The 23,261-nt window shown below is 40.7% G+C and overlaps 1 protein-coding gene across 1 annotated transcript in view; it reads left to right on the forward strand.

The window, feature by feature from the left end:
• Hs3st2 (heparan sulfate-glucosamine 3-sulfotransferase 2) overlaps positions 1-6,868 on the forward strand; it is a 90,111-nt gene extending 83,243 nt beyond the window's left edge. The window contains exon 2 of the mRNA XM_003477813.5: positions 5,534-6,868. Within this exon, the coding sequence (XP_003477861.1) occupies positions 5,534-6,152 (619 nt within the window). The 3' untranslated portion in view covers positions 6,153-6,868. The remainder of the gene's footprint in view (positions 1-5,533) is intronic.
• The last annotated feature ends 16,393 nt before the right edge of the window (positions 6,869-23,261 follow it).

Genomic DNA, 23,261 nt, shown 5'->3' on the forward strand with positions numbered 1-23,261 from the left:
GTAATATTATTCACAAACGTAGGCAAAAAAGCAAAGTAAATTTGGAGAGGCAAATAGTGAGATCACTATTGAGGTGAGGGATTTGGTCCATAGCTATAGTTTGACGTTCCATTTGTGGAAAAGTTGCACATTGCATTCAATTATGGAATTGTGTGTCGGCATCTTGCAGGTGAGGTTAAAGGCTATAGAGGGAAGAAGTCATCCCAGAGGATCTATAAAATGGGAAAAGTTGGACATTGATCACTGCAAAGATTCAAAATCATTTGGAAGGGGTTAGGAACTGGAAAAGGTTGTGGGGGCTTCAAAACATGACTGGGTTAGACAGATTTTTTTGTTTCATTTAAACCTCAGAAATACTGATGGAGACCCTATTTGTGCCATGGCATGCAGTTTATGATTAAGAGAAGTAGATGCAGCTTTCATATAAAAGGAGAAGCCAAATTGTGAAAGATAGAGGTGCAAGCAACGGAAACCAACTCTAACCTAAATTCACAATAATTTATAGGAATGACTGTAGTAACACAAAATCCTGAAGAATAACAGCTCAGAAGTATAAAAACAATGAGAACCAGATGTGGTAGAATATACCCATAATCCTAGCACTCTGAAAGACCCTCTCTCTGAATAAAAGGGGAATGAAGGCCTGGGAATGTAGTTCAGTGTGGAAGTCCTGCATTCAGTCCACAGTACCACAAAAAAAGTACCAAGAGGGCCATAGAAATTTGATAACTGTGATGGGGAATCTCTTCCAGGGCAACATGTCTGGTTGGAAGAGCTCCGTTTTCAGTCTCTATGAAACATTTTTAGTCTTTGTAACATAACTGGCATTTATTGATCCTGACTTCCATCATCTACCCACTCTTCAGCCCACCAAAATTTTGTCCAAAGTATGAGTGGTAGTTCAAAGAAAAATCTGGGGGCTGTGACCAGATGTAAATTGTTGCTGAGCAAGTTAAAACAACAGATGGGAGGTAAGTCCAAACAGTGAGTGTTAAGCTATTCTTCCTGTAATTTTTGCAGAGCTACACAGAAAAAGAAAAGAGGCAGAAGCTTAAGAGGGTTACAGGGTGAGAGAAAAGTTCAGCTGTTTTCTAGCAGCTGGAAGCAAGTAAACAGAATTTAATCTGTAACATAATGAGAAAAGGTGTATCTCAAGGCACAGTCTAACACTCCACTCCCAGGCACACTGAACAAGGAGTATATGTACATCATCATTGACAATCCCCAGTATACCATTCCAATGGATGAAGGAGAAATAAATATTCGAGTGTGTTCTCTGGTGGAATAGAAAAAATTCGGCATGCACAGGAGTCCTTTGATTTGTGACATGACTACTATGAATTTATTTAGTGCTGTAGTCAGGGGTTGCAAAGAAAACAATTACACACAGGACACATAATTTATAGTATTATTTATAATGGTCACCGAGGAATCCAATACAAAGAAAGTGCAGGAAATCTGTCCACAACACTAAAGATCTAGAAAGCACAACCAAGGGCCTGAATCCCGTGGCAATAACCTGCATGAGTTCAGCTAAAAACTTGGAGCCCATGACAATGACCCATGCAAGGTGGAAGTTAGAAAGTCTAGGCCAGCAGGATGAAGGATCTGTGCCAGTAGGTTGAGCATTCTGCAGTAGAGCCAAGAAGCAACACTTAAAATAAGGACCAAGGATCCACTGAAAAGTACCACAGCCATCCTCAGCGACAATGAGGTCCTGGGCTCCTCTGATGATGAGAACAGCCAAGTTCATATCAGGAAGCCACCATGACAAGCTTATCCTGGAAATTAAACAGCAAACATCTTTCCCTCACCCCCAGCCAGGAGGTGAGCTCTCTTTCACAAAAAGTGAACTGCAGCCATTCTCAGCAACAAGGTTCCAAGTTCCTCTGTTGATAACAGCCTAGTTCATATCAGGGGAGCCAGCATGATAAGCTCCTCTAGGAGAACCAATGGCTCCAAATAACACCACCACTTAGGATAACCCACAACACTACTCTTCCTCTCCATGTCTCCTTTTTATGCTGGCAACAGTCCTCAGGTGGGCCATCCACTCTCAGCACTACACTGATTCAGTTGATCTGGTGTTCAAGTTGATCACCAGTTATCAATCATTTAGTCTGTGACTAGTTACATTTAGTCTGGTTTTATATTTTAGGATTTGTCTTTAGTTTTGCCAGTTAGAAAACTGAATGGTAGAGCGAGCTTTACAACAGTGCCCAGCTTGGTAATGTTGTGCTACTCTGGGTATCATTGGAATTTATCAGAATTTTCCAAACTGGTAACAAAGAGAGGCATTAACTGATACTCCCAGTAAAAGTTCTTGACTCCATAGTCAAATACACTTGACAAATGCTGCACACACAATTCTTTTGTGCACAGAAGGTTGTTGCAAAGAAATCCGTTTGCTGGCCTATCAAGTTAGTTACATCTGTATACTGTGAGGCTGATGTCAAAAAGTCCTTAAATAGAGTTAAATACACTGTCTCTGTGTACACCTTTGTCTACAGTCATTGTAAATGCCTGACAACACTGAGTGCCAAGATCATCATGTAGTATAACCAAACTTCTAAGAAAATCAGCCAAAGAAGTCTATTTAAGTGTAATTGTTCATAATGATATCCTATATTAAAAATCAGTCTACTAAACACTATTAAGGCTTTCTGTTCACAAACATCCATATAGACCATAGGCAGAGGCAATATATCACCTGTATCAACCTAGTTGCATGGTGCCTTTGTGAACTCACAGAGCTAACTGGCAGGTTTTCAGGGTTTTCAGGAGGAATCTCAGCACAGGTGCAAAAGGGAGCCCCTGTGACGCTTGGTCTCTGAAGCTAGTAGGAGGGGCTCGGGATGGGTGCAGGTAAAGGTTGAGCTCCCACTGCAGAAGAGGAAAGTTGAAGAAATCCAGATGTGACACCTTATACCTTTCCACTGTACTGGAAATTAGATATAGGAAAGAGGTGGATGACAGGAGCAGGGTGGGAGCTTCTGTTGAGAAATTGGAACAATTACTATGACGAATGATGTGAGACAATGTAAAGACAAAACAAAAAAAGATTATTTGGCAATACTAAGGATTCAACTAAAGAGCAGACCTAATAAATATATAAAGGGGCAGCAGTTTTGTTCACTGCTGGTTGGTGCCCTCGGGACAGAATTGGGAATGATGAAAGGTTGGAATGATGCATTATTAGAGAGCAAGAAATACAAGGAAATTAATGATAATTATGATGCTATTGAAATAATTGTTAATTGGGCCCAGGAAAGTATGAAAAAAGTGAAATTGCAGGAATCATAGGTGCATATGACAATAGTATAATGAGTTTTAGACTTGGTAAAAGTAGAAAGTTGTGATCTGTAGTTTCTTATGGTTGTCATAACAAATCACTATACACCGGGTAACAGAAAACAACGTGTATCTATTCGAATTTTCACAGTTCCGAAGTTCAGACTTCTGAAACAAACTTCTCAGCAGGGTCCAATTTTCCTGATGCTCTGTAGAAGAGCTACTCTATCCCTGTCACCTAGGTTCTGGGGACAATCTTCGGTGTTCTTGACTTACAGATTATTACTCTACACTTTGCTTTTGTTCTCAGGTGATCTTCTTCCCTGTGTGTCTCTTTTCTTAAAAGGACATTGATGAATGGGATTTGAATCCCACCCTAATCCACAGTGATCTTATCTATAGATCTTAATTATATTTACAGAGACTTTTTAAATACGGTCACAATTATGTCACACTCAGGTTCTAGGTGGACACATTTGGAGGTTCATCATTCAACTCACTACATAGTCTTTGAGTGAATGATTGCAGTTAACCATTTCAAAGTTATGAAATTTCAATGACAAAAGCCAAGAAATAGCCATGTGTCAGAAATGCTAACGGGAAAAGAAATGGAGCGATTTGTGGTAAAGAAGATCACATAACTAAGAGGCCAGCTTATTAGATAGCGATGACGTCTATCACAAGAACAGGGAAGCAGAAGACTAGCAGAAGTCTGCGTTCCTGAGGAGTGAAAGGATAGATGTTTTGCCAAGTGTTGGTAATCACAGTATTAGGACCTGGAAAAAGAGGACTGAGGAAAGTGTTTCTTAGCTCTGCCTTATTAACAGAAGAGTTTTTAAAAAGTGTCCAACTTCAATAGTTTAAATCAGTTGCTTTAGGAAAGAGCCTAGACACTTTATTTTAGAGAAAAAAAAAATCTTTAAAACTATTTGCATAGTTCGAATGTGCAGCCAAAATCAAGAAATACTAGTTTGACAGAGAAACATGACCTTGCTGGGCAAAAAGCAGTGGCTGGGAAACAAGGTATTCACCTCCATCAGGGCTGAAAGAGGTCCACATGGGAAGGAGATTGCGTTGCTTCCTGCCTCAGCCCTACAATCTCAAGCAGAGTCAGGAGATCAAATAAATGAGGATGAGAAGAGCGGATAACCTACTCTGACTGAGGGCCCCATGACCCTCGAGTTCTATGCTTCCTGTATTTTACACTACAGATTTGTTTCTGATGTTTTTTTCAACAGGAGAAGATGCCAGAAATCATTTCTGTAACAGTTGCTATTCATGCAAAACAAGCCTTCCCCCATAAAAAAGATTTTCTTAATATATTTGGAGCAATATCTTTTGCCAAAACAATATTCAGTGCTTACTTTGTATTTTTTGAATATGCAATAAATGCATTAAAAATTTCAAGCAGTATAAAAGATTATACAATAAAAAGTAACTCTCGTTTATCCTTGATCTCCCACTTCTACTCCCACCTCAACCTGCCTACCCTGAGGCAACTAGTTCTACCAGTTTCTTGTGTATCCTTCCTGAGATAAACATGCTATACCTTGCCTTTCTATATTAAAAACTACACAGTTGTTCCTTAGTAGCCACTGGGGAACGGTCCTAGACCACCCTTCCAGCCAGACACTGAAATCCACCGATGTTCAAATCCTTATATAAAACGTACCGATGGCATGTCCGTTGGAGAACTCAACCATGATTCTGGTTGCAAACCTAGTTGGACAAGAACGGAATCAAATTCAGTGGTTAGGTTCCCTGTCGACCTTATGGGGAATTTTGATTCAGTTCGTGTCCAATTTAGTTTGCCACCGGAATCATGGAAAGAATTGAGTTTGTGAACCAAGATACCACTGCATAGTATTTGCCTATAATCTATATACAACCTCCTGTATACTTTAAGTCATCTCAATATTACTCATAATTTCTAATACAGTGTAAATGCTAAGTAAGTAAGTAATAGTGACAAGAAAAATTCTGTATTAATGCATGGAGACCTACCTGACTCTTTTAATGGGCTAAGCCACAATTTGTTTAAACCATTCTATGGGTTATTTTCTATCTTAGAGAAAATCTGTAAAAGATATTTCTAAAAACCAACAAGAGTGAAAGTGAATTCTTTACCAGGTGACAGAGGCCAGGACTCTGCCAATAGGGGAGGGAGGGAGCTGATGGTGCAGAGCCTGGGCCTCCTGTCATCTGGGAGCCCCATCTAATGATGTATTGCTTCTGCCTGCAGGAGCCTGATGCCCAGGACCCTGGAGACTCAGATCACACTGGAGAAGACGCCCAGTTATTTTGTCACTCAAGAGGCCCCACGGCGGATCTTCAACATGTCCCGGGACACCAAGCTCATCGTGGTGGTGCGGAACCCAGTGACCCGTGCCATCTCTGATTACACACAGACGCTCTCCAAGAAGCCCGACATCCCAACTTTCGAGGGCCTCTCCTTCCGCAACCGCACTCTGGGCCTGGTAGACGTGTCCTGGAATGCTATCCGCATCGGCATGTACGCGCTGCATCTGGAGAGCTGGCTGCGCTACTTCCCGCTGGCCCAGATCCACTTCGTCAGTGGCGAAAGGCTCATCACTGACCCTGCGGGTGAGATGGGGCGCGTCCAGGACTTCTTGGGCATCAAAAGGTTCATCACGGACAAGCACTTCTACTTCAACAAGACCAAAGGATTCCCTTGCTTGAAAAAGACACAATCGAGCCTCCTGCCTCGATGCCTGGGCAAGTCCAAAGGGAGAACTCATGTACAGATCGATCCCGAAGTGATAGATCAACTCCGGGAATTTTATAGACCTTATAATATTAAATTTTATGAAACCGTTGGGCAGGACTTCAGGTGGGAATAAACCACCAAAGGGCTCTTCCCTCATCTCATTCATGAAGTTTGCTGCCTGGGCCTCTGATGTTCCTCTCTTAACAAACTTCACCTCCAGTCCCTTTGCCCATCCTAGGGTCCACTGTTTTGAAACCAGGAAGTTCCCAAGGCCAAGGCCAAGAGACCAGGAGGTTCCCTGCCACTGGCTCTCACCAATCTCCAGGCAGATTTGATCTGCTTCTGGCACATCCATTCAATTCCCAAATTGTCTCCCTTCCATCAATAAGAGGCCTTGAGTGGATCTTCCAATGACCATGGAAATTATAAGTGGTGATGGTTTTGTTGCTATGAACACAACTGTCTGTTCCTGTCACCACCCACCCAGGAATGGGTTTGTTAATCCCAAGTGGCATGTACTTCCCCTCTGAGCTTAATTCCCCAGAGCAGCCCTGGGTGGTAGGACGGGAGAGCATCCTCAGTCCTTCTCAGATCTTGCAGAGATTGCAAAGCTAGAAGCACCCCTTTGATGATGATATAAGGCAGTGATTTCAAAACCTGTGGTGTCAATGTGCTTGGAGGATACTGTCTTTGAAAACCACTTTGTGATTCACCCTGCTCCCTGTGAACAAAAGCACATAACTGCTGTTACGGGTACTTTCCTCATGCGAGCTTTCGTGTGTAGCATGCGACGGAATCATGCTTGTCCATGTGAAATAAATATGGCTCTCTCGTGTCCTTAACACTGAACTTTGTAAGCCAGGCATATTCCATGTTCCATTCATTCAGCTCCTCCTACCAGAAGGTGTAGCTGGTGCCCAGAGAGTCTGAGGGAGTAGTGAGCAGTACAAAGATCAAATTACAGGAGGGAGAAGCCTGAGTACAGGGGTAGAGGAGCCCAGAGAAGCCTGGCTCAGAAATATCACACAGAAGGGGCTGGGGATTTAGCTCAGTGGCATAAGCGCCTATGTTTTAAGAAGGCAGTTGTGGGTTCGATCCTCGGTACCGATAAAAAGGAAAAAGACAAAAAGAAATATCACATAGAGATCTGCACAGATTTTTTTTTTTTCTGAAACATACATCTGACTGGTAAAATTTTTACTTAGACATTTTAGATTGCAAATCCCAAATGGAAGGTCTGAAGGCTGAGGGGACAATCTTATCTTTTGCTTGGCTAGCATGATGCTTTGAAATAACTACAAATACTTAAAACTAGAAAAGCTAGAGACATTTATATAAAAATATGGACACCTCTTCCCCGCCCCATTTTGGTACCAGTTATTGAGTCCAAGGCCATGAGTATGCTAGGCAAGTGCTTTACCACTGAACTGCATTCCCAGGCCCTTTAAAAATTTTGAGGCTGTGTGTTGCTAACTTGTCCAGCCGAAGTTCCTGCTTCAGTATCCTTAGTAGGTAGGTTACGGTCATGTGCCACCACGCCTAGCCTCAGCTGCTGCTGCATTTTTTTCTTTCTTTCTGGTGTTTTGTTTTGTTTTTTTCTTTTTTCTTTCCATATTGGAGAATAACCTTGGGCCTATTTCACTGAGCTACATCTTCAATCCTTTTTAATTTTTTTTTATTTTGAGATAAGATCTCACTAAATTGTTAAATTGCCCAGGCTGGATTTAAACTTCTGATCCTCCTGCTTCAGCCTTCCAAGTAGCTGGGATTACAGCTATGCACACTATGTCTCAGCTCAGCTTATATGTTTTAAGTGGTATTTTGGCAACACAGAGCCTGCACTCCAGCATGACTTACCACCTTTAGGTGGGGCCTTCACTCCCTGCTTCCCTCTCCCAGTTTATACCATCTGCCTGGCTCCTGTAGGCATCTGAGTTCCCAACCTTGAATGTGTTGGAGAACCTCAGAATAGTGTCCAAACTTTCCAACACGGTGCCCAATGTGACCCTAACTTATGATTCCTGGCTCATCTCCTGCTTCTTCCTCATCCTCTGCTCTTCTCTCACAGAATTATATGCCTTTGCTTACCTCCAGTCTTGACCAAGACCCTTTCCTAGAAAGGATTCTCTCCAGTATCACTTGCTTGGTATTTGTGAAGCTTTCCCTAGCTTATCTACTCACTCTTCTGTGTTCACCTAGTAGCTGTACATAACTTGATGCCAGCATTTATTACACTAGATTATACTCATGTGTAAATTCTCTACCATAGACTGAACTTGTAGAGGATTAAGCCACTCTTGCTCACCTAGAGTAGGCACACAGGAACTGTTTGGTGGATGAATGGAGAGGTGAATAGATGTTGGAGACCTGACAGCAAAGCATGTAACTGCATCCCCAGTAACTGCATTTCTGGGATTTGCTTCCCAGATAGTTTCAGAGCACAAGTGGCCAGGGAAGGATTACAGAACCCCAGGAGCCTCTTAGCTTTTGTCTGCTCTGTCAGGCATGAGCAAGATCTGACTACTTATAAGGGAGATGATACAAAAACTTAGTGTTAATTCTGTGTCTTGTCCTATCTTTCTGACCTGTAGCTACACTCAAAGCATCTTCGAGCCAAGACATCAAATGACTGGGCTTGTGGTATTGAGCATTCAGTTCTTTGAGTTTGCTGCTTTATGCCTCCCATGTTGGTATAGAGAAAGGATAGAGAAGGAAGTGAAACCATTTTGCTTAGAATCTGGGCCCCTGAACCCCTGGTGATTAAAAGAAGATGGGTTATATTGGAGACGTTAATAAATCACCCTTCTATATTCCCATCAAAAGCATTTGGCACCCTGGGGTACTGATCCATGTAATCACCAAAGCTATAGCTATCCAAAGGGAAGCAGAACCATCCTGGAACATAAGAAAGCACCCTGTAAAAAATTAGTGATATATGTGCTATTTATTCTGATTGGGAAGACTTCAGTCAGAATTGATGAAAATTCTGGATTTTGTGTGAATAAACACAGCTTTATTCCTTTGCATTAAAGTGTTCTCAGACTTCCCAGACTGAGTAGCTTCCCAGTTTTAATGAATAGGTTGAGTTTCTTATAATTAGCATATCAATCATTGTATGCAAATAGAAGATGCTAAAATATCTTAAAAATCCTAGTTTAAATGAGTGAAATCTGTAGTCCATGAATCTGCTCAGCAAACTGATTTTTAATCCTGTGCAAATGTACCCTATCACCCAGGGTGCCCCAGGGCAAACTCACATAAGTTCCAAATTAGTAAGGTTTAAATAGATGAAGTTTGACTGAGACTTCAATCTGAGACTAAAAAGGCTCCTCAGGGTGTATTTGTGACTGCGTGTGCATATTTGGCTAAGTTGCTGAAGCAGAGACCCAAAATAGCAGTGCCTTAGAAGAGTGAAGTGTGATCCTCTGTCACTGGTAGCTCAGGCAGTGGTGGTAAACCTATGGCTTGTGTGCCTCAGTGGATCATGTGTATCATTGAACGCTATGCAAGGTTCACTAACACTGACTAAGTGTGTGTGGGTCCACAAAGCTAGAGACTTAGAATCCTTGCCTCCAAGTGCCAGTGATTCAGGATGGCTCTTCTATGACTGTAGCAGAAAGAGAATGAAAAATGAAGAGACCACCCAAAAGGGAACAAACAAGAGCTACTGATTCCAAGTTTGCTACAGCAGGAATCTTTCATTTGACAGAACCTCAAAGGCTGGCAGAGGAGGGGAAAGCTTTACAGGATAAAGGCAAAGCTTCAGGTGTGTCAGTGTGAGACCTTTTGCTGTGGAAGCTGGAAGCAGGCTCATTGGGAGTGGGCCATCTTCTGTGATTGGCTTAGGTCTGTATTGGCTTTCTCTAGTGGGTTCTGAGTTGCAATCAGAAACACATAGAGGGAAGACAGCAGTCCATAACCAAGTCCTGACCATTCTGGGCCACTTGCTGTAGAGAATATGGGCCCAAGTTTCATTGTCTTCTCATCTAGCCATTTTTCCCTTGGCACATTCAGTCTCTCAGAAGTAAAGAGGGCCACAAGATGAACACACTTCTTCCTTTTGAAGTTGCACCATCATTTCTATCCACAGATTTCTTGTATTGTGAATCCTTCCTCTAGAGTGGTGCAAAGGAGTGCTACTACATCCCTTGGGGAGACTCAGTTCTTTGATCATGCACTTAGATGTGGGGGAAGCTGGGAAATGTAGTCTTTCATTTGGGTGGCACCATGCTCAGCTAAAGCAAATGATCCTCTCATACCAAGTGCAGAACAGATATTGACGTATACCTGGTCTTGGTCATAGACCATTCTCCATATAGCAAAGCTTTCGGGTATGTCTGGCCCTTTCTGTAACTCTGGGAGTGTCACAAAAGAAAATTCTCCATTCATGTGGAATTCTACCCCTGTGTCAGTCCTGCCTTTCTCCACCTTTCTCTGTCTCTGTCTACATACAACATGCTGTAGAGGTTTGCCCAAAGAGGGGCCCAAGAGGGATTTTAAGTCCCACCTATGCTCTTTCCTAGCTGCATGACTTTGGGCATATTATGCAACTTCTCTAAACCAATTTTATTATCAGTACATTGGCATAAAAATTGTACTTATGGTGAGAGGCTTGTTGTGACAATTAAGTGAGAAAACACTTGCCTGGCATAAAGTAGGTTCTTAAAAGGAAACTCTTGCTTTTTGGTTCCTGCAGTAGAATCTACCATGGATCCCATCTTCCTGTCAATTTAGATCAACTGCAGCTCCAACAAACCAGCTTGTGGCAATTTCCTCCATCCTTTCTCCTCCAGTGTACCTTGAGTCAATTATAGCCCAGGCTCAACTGGATACTCTCAACTGGTTCATCTGATCTCTAGGCTCCAGTCTCTGACCAAATTAACCCAACATCCATTGTCTCTAGTGTGAGGATAAATTTTAGCTTGCTTTTTAGACACCAGAATTTAAATAGCGTTATATCTTGCAAGAAGCTGAAAAGAATAATGTGGTTTGTTCTGTTACCTGGACAAAGAATCTAGTAGACGAGATAGATAGATAGATAGATAGATAGATAGATAGATAGATAGATAGATAAAAATAGAAATACATCTTTTAAAGAGTCATCATTAGGGTTTTATCCATCCAGCCTACACTTAATGTACACTTTGGTGTTCTGGCCAGGCACCAGAAATGCATTACGTGTCAGCCTTCATTTTGGCCCGTCTATGAAGCTTGAAGATTACTGAAGGTGAGAGTCACACAAATGAGTAATTGTTATATAATGTAATAAACTGAAACTATGTGGTGAGGAGACAGGAAAGAAAGAATGTCTTAAAAGATGAAATGAGTAAGAATTGTCATCTTCTGGAGAAACATGTTCCATGACAGTATAAAAATCCCAGCAGGTATGGTTTTCAAAAGTGGATGTGATCAGGACCAAGGACACCAGTTATGGAACTTGACTTTGAACCCATCTCTTTGACATTCCCATCCCACTCTCAGTTTTCCCACATATCCAAGGTTGTGCTCGGTCCTGTCTACCTGTACAGAAATACACACCACTCTTTTCTCAGGATAAAATGAATTACTGGTTGACTTAGTCTTCTTCCTCAGTGGACTTATGCAATCTCCTCTCCTTTTAGGATCCAGCACCACAGACCTGAAAAATCAATTTAGCCCAATGGACTAAACTGGGTATCTCAGTGGCCTCCTCATATTTTGACAATGACCTTGACAATGAGTTTCTCGCTAAATATGGAAAATATGCTATTTCTATCATCAGAGGGAGGGGAGCAAGAATACACGTCCCCAAACAAACTTATAACAAATCCTACCCTATTTTTTTCTAGTGCGAAATTAACATACAAATGTGCTATTTAGGAACTGTATTCTTGACTTCTTAAACTGGCAGGAATGGCTTAAAGAAATTAAATAATTAGTCTTAGATTTTAAAGGACTGCATTTGGATAGCCCAGGGTTGATATAGCAACTCTATTATTTTAGTAGGAACTCAGGCTCCCTCTGTCCTTCTGCTACACAGCCCTTAGTCCATGCCAGAATGGCTGTTAGGGCTTTGTTTTTGGTTACTTTTCTCTCATTGCTGAAACAAAATACTTGATGTCCAAAATGAAGGTAAGAAAGATTGATTTAGCTTACAGTTTTTGGAAGTTTCAGTCTATACTCAGCTTCTCCAAGGCACAGTGGTATGGCTAAGGGGCAGCTGTTCATGGCAGCTGTGAGTGACAAGAGTGAAAAGAGAAAAAGGGGAAAGCATGCCTTCTTCCCGCCCTTCTATTGTATGCCAGCTACCACCCCTGGGCTGGTGCACTGATACCATCAATCCCAGTGCTAGACAATGAACCAATCACAAACTCCAGATTCAGTTGGCCCACCCCACCCCCATGACCACATGAGGCTTTGAGGGGACATTTAAACACAAACCATAACAGGTTCTAATAACCACATCTTTGTTCAGTCTGAAAGAAAAGGGGAAGAAAGAAGCCAAGGAAATACTGCCACTAACCAAGTCAACCACCTTTGAGGAGACTGTGCTAAAATTTGAACCAGTAACTTATATGTACATGTACAACTCTAGTTGCAAAGAGGGCCAGAAAATGTAGCTTCTTGGCTGAGCACACAGCCTTCCTAACAACCGAGGATTCTGATGCTGAGGAAAAGGAGAGAAGGAATATTAGAAAGCAGTTAGTAGTCTCTGTTACAATGAAATTCCAACTGTTTGGAAAAGCTATCTCTTAGCTTACCAACATTTTCCAGCTCATCTCAAAGTTTCTCTACCACCTCCCTCATCTGAGATATCCAGTTGGTCATCCTATCCTTTTTTATTTGGCTTCTCAATGTAAGTACTCCTGTTCTAATTTCTCTTTGTCTTAATCTCCACCTAGTAAGCTGGCTTCCTGAGGATCTGGCAAGAGAAGCAGGGACATCTATCTGATTTATAGCACCTTCCAATTTCCCTGGTGTAAATATGCTCATCATGGCTAATTTTCAGGCTGCCAAAGTAGCTCTGCTGAATGCAAACTTATGAAGATTTGTACATAATCAGCTCTAGGAGACAAAACCAGCCAGGTCTAGCACACCACTACAGAATCTCTCCTCTCCCTGCTTGACTGCCAGGAAATACCTGGCAGAATAAATCAGAGGCTGCAGAGTTTTGGTATGTGCTTGTCCCTGGTGCTTATGCTGAGCAGGGGGCACTGGACAGAAAAAGTTTTCAACACTAAGTCACACTGTATTTCATTAGATGATGCAATCAGTTCACCTTAGGAAGTCCTTGACTCACCTACAGTCAACTCCATTCTGTTAGACAGAGAAAAAGAGATGATTAAAACAGTATAAGCCATTTAAACTATCATTTTGCAGATAAAATATGTGTATACAATAGAATGACTACAAGATAGGAGGTTTGGATTTTTTCTCCTACTCCATGTACGTCCTTCACAGTACAGGCATTTTACCTCATTAATTAGGATTCTAACAAATCACTGCTTACTTTTTATATCCATGGTCCCTAAAAACAAGTCACCTCACTCCTCAGAGACACACTGGATAAATAGGAATCTGTTGCAATGATGAACTATCCTAATTGTGGTTTGAATAGGTGTCCTCTCCAAAATTGATATTGAAGCTTAATTTCCAATGAAACAGTATTAAGAGATGAAGTCTTTCAGAAATGATTGAGTCATGAGAGCTCCTTACTCATGAATTGAATCAGCAGTCTTATAAAAGGGCTCAAAGGACTGAGATCAGTCGTGTTTCATCATCTGTCCCTTCTACCATCTGGGTACACAGCATTCAAAGCACTATCGTGGAAGCAGAGTCCAGGTCTTCACAACACACGGAATCTGCTGGCAGCTTTATCTTGGACTTCTGGTCTCCAGAAGAGTGAGAAGTAAATTTCTATTGTTTATTACTTATACCTTGTCTGTGGTATTTTATTTTAGCAGCACAAATGGACTAAGATGGACACTGAAACTGGAAGTGTTGGATTAAGGGGATTTTTTCAGGGTAATTTTATGCCCCTTTGTCATCTGACTTGTTGACTTTAGAACCTCATCTCTGAGTAAGATGAAACTCCATTTCATTTGGTCTCCACTATTTAGCACTTTACCCTTAAGGCACACTCAGACTTAAGTAGTAATCACCAGAATGCAGGAAAAAAGGAATGGGATCATGAAGGAGATATGCAAGAGGAAAACAGGAGATAAAGGAAGCAACTTCTAAAACATCTGAATTCTTATGTAAACTTTCCTTCTGCTTGCTACTGGGAGAACCTGTTTTGTGCTTCTTCCTCACTCGACAGAGTGTTTGAAGAAAATGCATACAGCAGGCGTGTGTGTGTGACTGACATTTTATTCCCATGTACCTTGAAGGACTAAAGATGAATCTGCATGGCTGACATGTTTCTGTCTGATGCCCACCTGATGGGAGCATGATTGACTCCACATGGCTAATTGAATTGTGGCTGGATGACAGGTGTCATGGACATGACCCACCTCAGTCTAGAGACTATGTGAGATCACCAGCCTGACTGACATATGCTCAGTGTGCAGTGCATATAGATGACCTCTTGCCATACTGCCTTTAAGTTTCTTGAAATAGGTTCTGTTTCACTAGGCCTAGAGAGAGGATGTAACAATACATCTATAGCTTGATATGCTTGTACCTCAGTTGGGACCCAGCTTTTCCTTTATGCTGTGGCACACACCAGCCTGGACCCTGAGCTCACCAAACCTAGAGAAACCTCGTGGTAGTAGAGCTCTGTTCTACATGCTTCAGAGTGGCTTTAAAGTAATCTTATGTTACTTTCAGAATCTGAAGTGCCATGGTGGAGGTTCTATTTGTTCAGAGTGCTTGGACAGAGTCACAGCAATGGGATTCTGGGCAATTCAGAAAGGCAAGATAAAATAACAGAGGTAAGGAATTCAAGCACAAGGATATTTTAGATAGGGCTTCAAATTTACTCCTGTCTTTGAATAACAATGTGATTTTGCACACAGGGTTAGGGGAATAAAGTCCTTTCACATACTTTATATCACTTTCTCTTTGTAATAACTGAGATTTTTATTCATGTTTTGCAGAGAAAGAAACTGAAGCTGAGGGATTTTTTAAGTAGATTGTCTGAGACTACAGTCTGGACTCAAATCTATAACTTCTAAGTCTAAATTCCTCGTCTTCATAAAGGGATTTATGTTATATCCCTAAAATTTAAATTGTCTTCTAAGAACTGGCCATCAATTGTGTTATACCTAAACAAAGAAAACAGATATACATTGTCTTTTTCATAGCATTCATTAAGTCTTTACAGATATTGTTATCTGAGAGGCTGAGATAATAATAAGGGATTAGCACAAATCTTAACACTGTGTCTAGTTTTTGACATGAAGGACAAACACTGAACGATATGGTGTGGGAATCTGACTAAACCAGCTCTTCAAAACTAAACTGACCTTTGGGGAATAGAGTTGCTGCTCCAGAGGTCAAGACAAAATTCCAGGTTAAAAAGTTAAGTAACAAGATGATAGAATCATATCAAAAATACCATAATGAGAAATGTTCTGTGACAATTCCACTCAAATATAGCTCTGAGTTTCCTAGCTGTTAAAGAAAAAAATTGATGGAAAATGTGCTTCATGTGATCTAATGATGTGAGGTTAATGGAGACAGGATCAATATCATGAGGGAGAGCTTTACATAAGACATATTAGTCAACATAATTACTTCTACAGGAAATCCTAAGATAATCCACATATTAGTATTTTCTATATAAAATAAAGATAACTCTGAATTATCAGGGGCATGCAATAATGGTTTCTTAAAATGATTCTGTAGAGGATCAAGATGATACAATGCAGAAATTATAAATTGGGAACTGTCTAGCATGATAGAGAAATAAAGCTCCTGTAGAATTCAGAAAGTAATGATTGTTTTATCCCTCCTAGGACCTCAACCATCTGATTTTGGCATTTTCAGTAAGCAAAAGGATTTGTCACTGATGTCATTGGTAAACATATAAAAGGCAACTATTCTATGACTTTGTGTTTAAGAAAAGATGCCTTTAATAAAGAAATTTGGCATATGGTCAACAAAAATTATACTTTGTAATAAAAACAATTAAAAGCTTGACTATTCTACAAAGATGAGGATTACCTAAGAAACTACTGGAAGACCAAGAATATGCCTCCAAAAATGGTTCCCAGTTAGTTAAAATATTCAACAAATCTTCTGTTGAGTCTCTAAAATATCATGGCCCCCGCTTTGAAGATTCTGAGGTTAGAAAGCTCCAAGTCTCCACTTTTACCTGGTAGCACAAATATCTGTCATAGTTAAGGTTAACCACCATCTTCCAAATGATATTTTATAATGCATTTTGCCAACTTGAGTATATGATATTGAACCACATGAAATTCCCAATACTTAGCTGTGTCGACCTACAAAAATGGCACTGTTCTATGGCTCTTTCTAGTATATAAACTTCTAGAAATTTAGATAGCATAGTTAACTAACTACTTGTAATGTCTAATTTATTTTACTGACTTGAATATGTTGAAAATTACATTACCTGGATAATATATGAATTTAAAGTGTTGTTTCCCCCCCTTATATCTTATATCATAATAGTATTTAAATGCTCATTAGTCTTTGGCATTAGAATCTTGTTCTGTGTTGGCTGGAAGTTCTCTGCCACCATTGTCCGGGAAGTCCATCTTTACAAATCTGTGTATGGTGACACCAAGAAGATTTTTGTCCCAGCCCCATATGCCCATTCCCAAAGCCTTAGGAAAGCTGGTGTTTTGGACATTGGTGAGGAAAGAATTAAGTCAGTCACGAGTTCACATCACCACAAATGAGGACTAAATCAAATTTCTTTGCCTTCTCTGTTCTGTTACCAAGCCCATCCAAAAACCTGTATAAACATCCCGAATTAGTATTGAGTCTTCTCATTGTGTGCTGTACAAACAGTACATCGTGGTTCAAAAGAAAGTAATTCAGAATGTCTTTAAACATGGGAACTTTATAAGGACTCAAATAGAACAGATTCTTATCTTTTCTGAGGGACTTTTTTAGTGGGGAGAGGCTGCCAGCATATTTGGAGACTAGCTTTGATTTTTGAGTACAGATATATAGCAATTAACCTTCGGGGAAAATTTGGAAGCAAAATGGTCCCCAAGTAATAGAGTGAATAAACTTTTGGGGTACAATAAACTAATATTTGCCACTTGGATACCAGGACTTTTCTCCCAAATACAGGTTTCCTTTTTGGCATTCTTCACACATAGCAAATCCTACCCAGCACCAGTTAGCCACTGGCTCAGCTATTTCTCATTGCCTTTTGGAACCTGTGAGCATAGCCTTGATACAAGTGGGCAAAAGGACACTCAGTGTGCTATGGCCATAGGATGTGTTTATAGTTCACCTGCAAACCAGACCAATCTATTAAAGGACAGAGTCCTCATTTCATACCACTAAAAAATGGAATTTGCTCTCCTATCCCCTCAGATTCTCAGAGTGAATTTAGAAAAATGAGAGAAAGAAAAGAGAGAATTAAAAGCCTTAGATCAATACTGTTAAGATTGTATGACTTGATCTATAAATGATTTATATATATGAAATCAAAGCCAATACTACATCAAGGGTCTGAGTTTATTTGTTCTAACCACTCTATTAAGTGAAACTGAATCAAACCATGTCCAGTGATCGAATAACTGAATTAAAACCTCGCATCCTTCACAGAGGACATTAAGACCGTAGCATTGCAAACTATAAAATAAAATATTAAAATAAAGTTATATGTGAGAGCTGAACATGGTGGCACACACCTATGATCCCAGCACACAGGGAGGCTGATAAAGGAGCACTACAAGCTCAGTCCCAGCCTGACCAGCTTACTGACTTGGTAAAGACCTGTTTTAAAACTTAAAATACTGTTAAAAAGGACTGGGGGTGTATCTCAGTATGAAAGCCCTGGGTTCATTTAAAAGCTTCTGACACATCCACAAACTATTTGTACTATTCCTACCTTAATCTCATCTTTTTTAATTTGTTTCACTTAAAAAGAAAACCTTATGTTTCTATCATAAATGGAAAATCAGTTCCACTAAATTTGATTAATTAGAACACACAAAAAACTCACAACTGCTCTGAGAATGTCTTTTCCTCTCTCATCTGTTTCCTAGAGAAGGAGTTTTCCCCCAAATGCTGTCAGATTCTGCCTGCACTTTCTCCTTCTCACAGAATTTACCTGGTTGGGGGGTATAGATAGTTATTGAGCCACATTTCCACATTGTGGGGAGCTAACATTAAAAATCATAGTTTTTGTCTCTTGTCTCCCTTCCCAGTCTCCAGTCAGGCAGTACTGGGTTAAGTCTATTGCTTAGGCTTGTGCTTTCCCTCTTGAGACCTGCACATCTGTTCCAGCTGGGGACAAGATGGCAGAACATAAGTAGGGTCTTTTGACTCAAAAATCAGATCTCAACTTGGCTTTTATCATAATAATTATATTATTGTCATCTCCCGTCTACTCTCAACTTTTATCTTTTGCTCAATTCATTCAGAATTCAAAAAGAAAACCAGGGTCTTACTTTATTGTGTTAGTCAAATTCCAACAAAATATTCACACTTTAAAAAATTATCAACCAGGCATGGTGGTGCATGCCCATAACCCTAGCACTCAAGAGGCTGAGGCAGGAGGATCACTGCAAGTGTGAGGCCAGCCTATACCACATAGTTCAAGGACAGTCTGAACTACATAGTGAGACCTTATCTCAAAAACATCAAAAAGTCAATGCATTATGTCAGATTTTCTCACATGCCAACAATGAGCTAATTCATCTCACTTTAAGATATACAAAGTATGGGTAATAAATTGGAGTTATAGAAATTTACTCTTTTCTTTTCTTTCTATCTTACTTTAAGTTTACCCTGATGGACTCTATTCAAAGGGTTAATTAAAATAATTTGCAATAATCGGGGCACTCAAAATTGGGAGCAAAGCCTAAAATAATCTAATAGCCAGACATTTTCTCCAAGAATAGAATAATAGTTTTTTAAAAATAATAAAAACAGTACAACCTTGACACTGACCAATGGGTTAGATTCCAGACATGTACAAGCAGCATAGCTGCCTTCTATTTGGGACAACACAAAATTCCTGGGATCCTGCTACCTGAAGTGTGCCCTACAGAGCAGCACCCGGGAGCTTGCTGAAACGCAGACTCCTGGGCCCCTCATGTTATGGTTTAGATCTAAACTTCTCCCAGAAATCTCATGTGTTTAGAAGGTGACTGCATCATGGGGTGCTACACACTTTGCAGTATTGAACTCATTCATGAGTTCAATAGTGAATGCGTTGTTAGGAGGTGGGGCTGGTACAAGGTCAGTCCTGGGGTTGTGGGATGGGGTGACCTGAAAGGGTGCATTCTTTTCCTGCTTCCTCCCTTCACTCTGCTTCCTGACTGGTCTGGAGGGAAAGCAGCTTTCCCTCACCGTGTTCTCCCACCATGCCTTTTCTCCATTGGAGCCCAATGACTGGGGTGAACTGTGAGCCAAAATAAGCCTCTCCTCCTTTAAGCTACAGGTTCAGATATTTCATCAAGAGATGGGAAAGTGCCTGAAACACTACACCAGACCTGCTAGATCAGAATCTGCATTTTAATGTTTCTAAGATGATTCATATGGGTGTTATGGTGGGATAGCCCAGTGCATTTCTAGACGACTGCCAGAGGATACTCATCAGCACACACTGTAGACTGCAGAAATGGGGGAAGGGGGTTCACAAGCATCAAACCTATGTACACACCCCAACTTCCCTCCCCACATATGCAGCAAGAGCAGTACTATCATCGAATCGGATTTGGTCATTCTGCAAGCCAGGGACCAGGACTCCTGCTGATAATGCTCACTGCATTGTCCACCGTCAAGAAATATACTGTCTCCAGAAGGACTTTAGCAAGTTCCCTAATTAACTTTCTCCAGGTATTGAAGCCTTTGATTATAAAAAGAATCAATACTCTTAGAAAAATTAGAGCAATAACCAATGAGGCAAATGATAACATGTTAAATTTTATGGTGGGTATGTGGATATCAGTTATTTTCTGTTTTTGACTCTTTATGAATTAAGATCCAATAGAGATAGGAAAAATTGCAAAACAAATCATTGGTTATTCTATTATCCAGAAAGAGATACCTTTGAATATTTGTTCCTTCAGTCTTTTTTCTTCTTAAAAGGGAAATTTAAATTTTGTATTTTTATTATAATCATTTAAGCTCATGATGTCAATTCTTCTTTCTTCACAAGTTCCAACTGAAATGATTGCAGAAATGGATACAAAAATAAATGGATGAGGAGGGAGCACCATTAAAATCAGGAGACTGAGAAGCTAGCCAAAAAGTAAAAGGTGTCCACCAAGAACTCCAAGCTCAGAGAGATGGGCACAGTGCAGGACTTAGGGTATTGACATGGATGGTACTGGTGCTGGCCCACAGAGCCACTGGCCCTTGCAGTTCCCTGGAAAGTGTGCCAAACCCAGCGGAGGCATTTCCGCATGCTCCTAATGCAGCAGCCAGTACCCTACTCACTTCTGCTGCCAGAATAAACCCAGAAAGGAAACTGCTTTGCCCAGCAGGAAACTTCTCCTGGACAATGCTGACTCCTTGGAAATTCACTTCCTACTCATCACAGGCAACCTAAACCCCAGTCTAGAAAAAGAAAACTACAAAAATATAAGCTTTGCCATCTTTCCTTAGCCTGAGACAAAAAGATTCAACAAAGACCCACACACTCTCTGACATTTTTTAAAACCCAGAAACAGACAAGATCTCCCTGTGTGAAGATGCCCAAGGAGGAAAACACTGCAGATAAATAGAAAATAAAAAAAAATAAACTACGTTTTTGGAGTTTAAAAAGAATTGAGCTAAAAGATTCCTCTGAAAGTTAAGCCAAATGAAAAAGCATTTTGCAATTATTCCTTGTGCGTGTTTTCTCAAGGCTTCATATTGCATTTATAAAAAGAAGATGCTTAAGAAATGACTGCATTCAGCCGAAAGAAGGCATGAGTTAGGTTAAAAGTACAGGTTTTCTTCGGCTTTACATAACCCAGGTTCAAATTTTGGCTCTGCCATTCTTTTAGCTGTGTGAGTTTCACCAAGAAAACCCCTCTGTGCCTCAGTTTCTTCAGCTACACAAAAGGATGATAATATAGTTTCTGCCTCATCGAAATCTAGGGTATGTTAAGTGTGACTCCGGATATCTCTATTCCTTCTCCCCAAATGCCAACTAAAATGATAAAAACCACAAACCTGCAACCCAAGTAACCCTGGAAGAGAGAGAAAGGTTTCATCAACAGACAGGAAGCCCCAGAAAATTATGGGAAGATATGAAATGATGCAGTCAGACCGACAGAATATTCCATTGTAGGAAGCAAGGGCTACATGAAGTCCTTGGCAAGACCAGCCTCAGGTCTCCAAGACTCCTTGTTTTGTCTTCCTTTCTCAGGAAGTGGTGCTCCCTGCAGAGGATGAATGCAGAGAGAAGTTGCCCACGCAGAGGTCTCTAAGAATGAAACGCAAACCAGATCTAATTTAACATACCTGTAATCCCAGTGCACTGAGAGACGAGAGTGGGACTATAAATTCAAGGCAGCTTAACAATTTAGTGAAACTCTGTCTCACAGCAAGAAATAAAGCTGGGATGTAGCTAAGTGTGAAAACCCAGGTTCAAACCCCAGTACTACCAAAAAAAGTCAAATTAGCTCTTTTAGAATAATTTAAAATTATGTCCTTGGATCCCTCATATCTGCTGACTTTTTTCTTTCATAGGTACAGAAGTTGGCAGGGCTTCCTGAGTGTGTGTGTGTGTGTGTATGTTTTTGTGTGTGTGTGTGTGTGTGTGTGTGTGTGTGTGTGTGGTTTAGGGATGCACATGGGTGTGTGTTTGCACTTCAGTGTGTTTGTGTCTATGAAAGGGGTCTATGTGTTTAGAAAGTGTTTGAAGTACATTTGCGAAAGTCTGTTACTATCCAGATGCATCTGCAGCTATGTGTGAAAGGAGGTTTTTGGCAAGTGGCATGGGGAGGTGTGAAGAGCCACACTCAAAAGTCAGATTGCCTGGGTTTAAATCAGCTCTCTCATATGCACTGGCTCTGTGACATCGGCAAGTTCCTTATAACCTTCTGTGCCTCTCTGTCTCCTTTGTAAAATGGGATTAATAGCGTTACCATTCCTTAAAGGTATGACATGACATGGAAATATCCAATGTTACTTGCCTTTTTCCAGGTACATGGAAAGCATACAACAAACGTAACTAATAACATCTGTGATTGTGTGCAGGTGTGCGTGTGTGTAAATGTATACTTGTGCAGCAGGCCATCAAGTGTAGACAGGGCCTTTTTATCTCTGGAAAGTGACTATGTAGGAAGTTTGAGAGCAGTTGAGAAAGAAACCCTCCCAACATCGAATGCAAAGGCTGTAGTAATCTGAGTCACAACATGTGGTCCAAACTCCAAAGCAGCTGTCTTAACCCCCCAGGTCTATATATCTTCCCCAGAGCAAGAAGACTGCAAGAGACATTGTTGCTTGTTAATAATTTCCATAATCCTCACTATCAGCCACTAAACCAGCAGCCTACTCTACAGAAGCAATAATAATTTATAGTTGCAGTTAATGGGCTGTTTTATAGGAACCCACAATTATAATTGGATGTCAAGTGTTGTGAATCTCAGCGGATGGAAAGTGACAACCACTGGGGCTTGGTGTTTAATTTTTTAATATGATTATTAAATTTCCCATCTCCTTGCTCCTGTATTCTCGCTCAGTGTGGCTCCCAGCTGTGTGCTCTCTCCGTCATTGCTGTCTTCCCTCGACCAGAATCTTAAAATTAACTGCTATAAACCAATTTCTGACTCTGGATTTTTCAGTGGGTACAGATGGACAACCAATCACCAGTGTGAATTCTACAAAATAAAACCAAAAAAAGAGGGCAGATATCAACTTTTCTGACTAGGAACTTCTTACCCCACTCCCTGAAACATCTGGCCAAAAAGGACCCCGAGTCCTTGGGTTTTCTCAGGAACTGGTTTTTTCACTTTGTACATACTGAATCCCACAGCACATCCTGGTGGCCACCACCATTCAGAAGGTGACCACAAGGAATACCTGACTCCTTCAGCCCAGTGGCCATGAGCCCTTAGAAAAAGGACTTCAACATTCTGCAGTCAGTATCTATCCTTGGGGTTCTTCTAGACTCTGG

This window comes from Cavia porcellus, unplaced genomic scaffold (genome assembly GCF_034190915.1).
Source record: "Cavia porcellus strain 051 isolate PalLab524CR breed Dunkin Hartley unplaced genomic scaffold, mCavPor4.1 scaffold_16, whole genome shotgun sequence".
Taxonomy (NCBI): domain Eukaryota; kingdom Metazoa; phylum Chordata; class Mammalia; order Rodentia; family Caviidae; genus Cavia; species Cavia porcellus.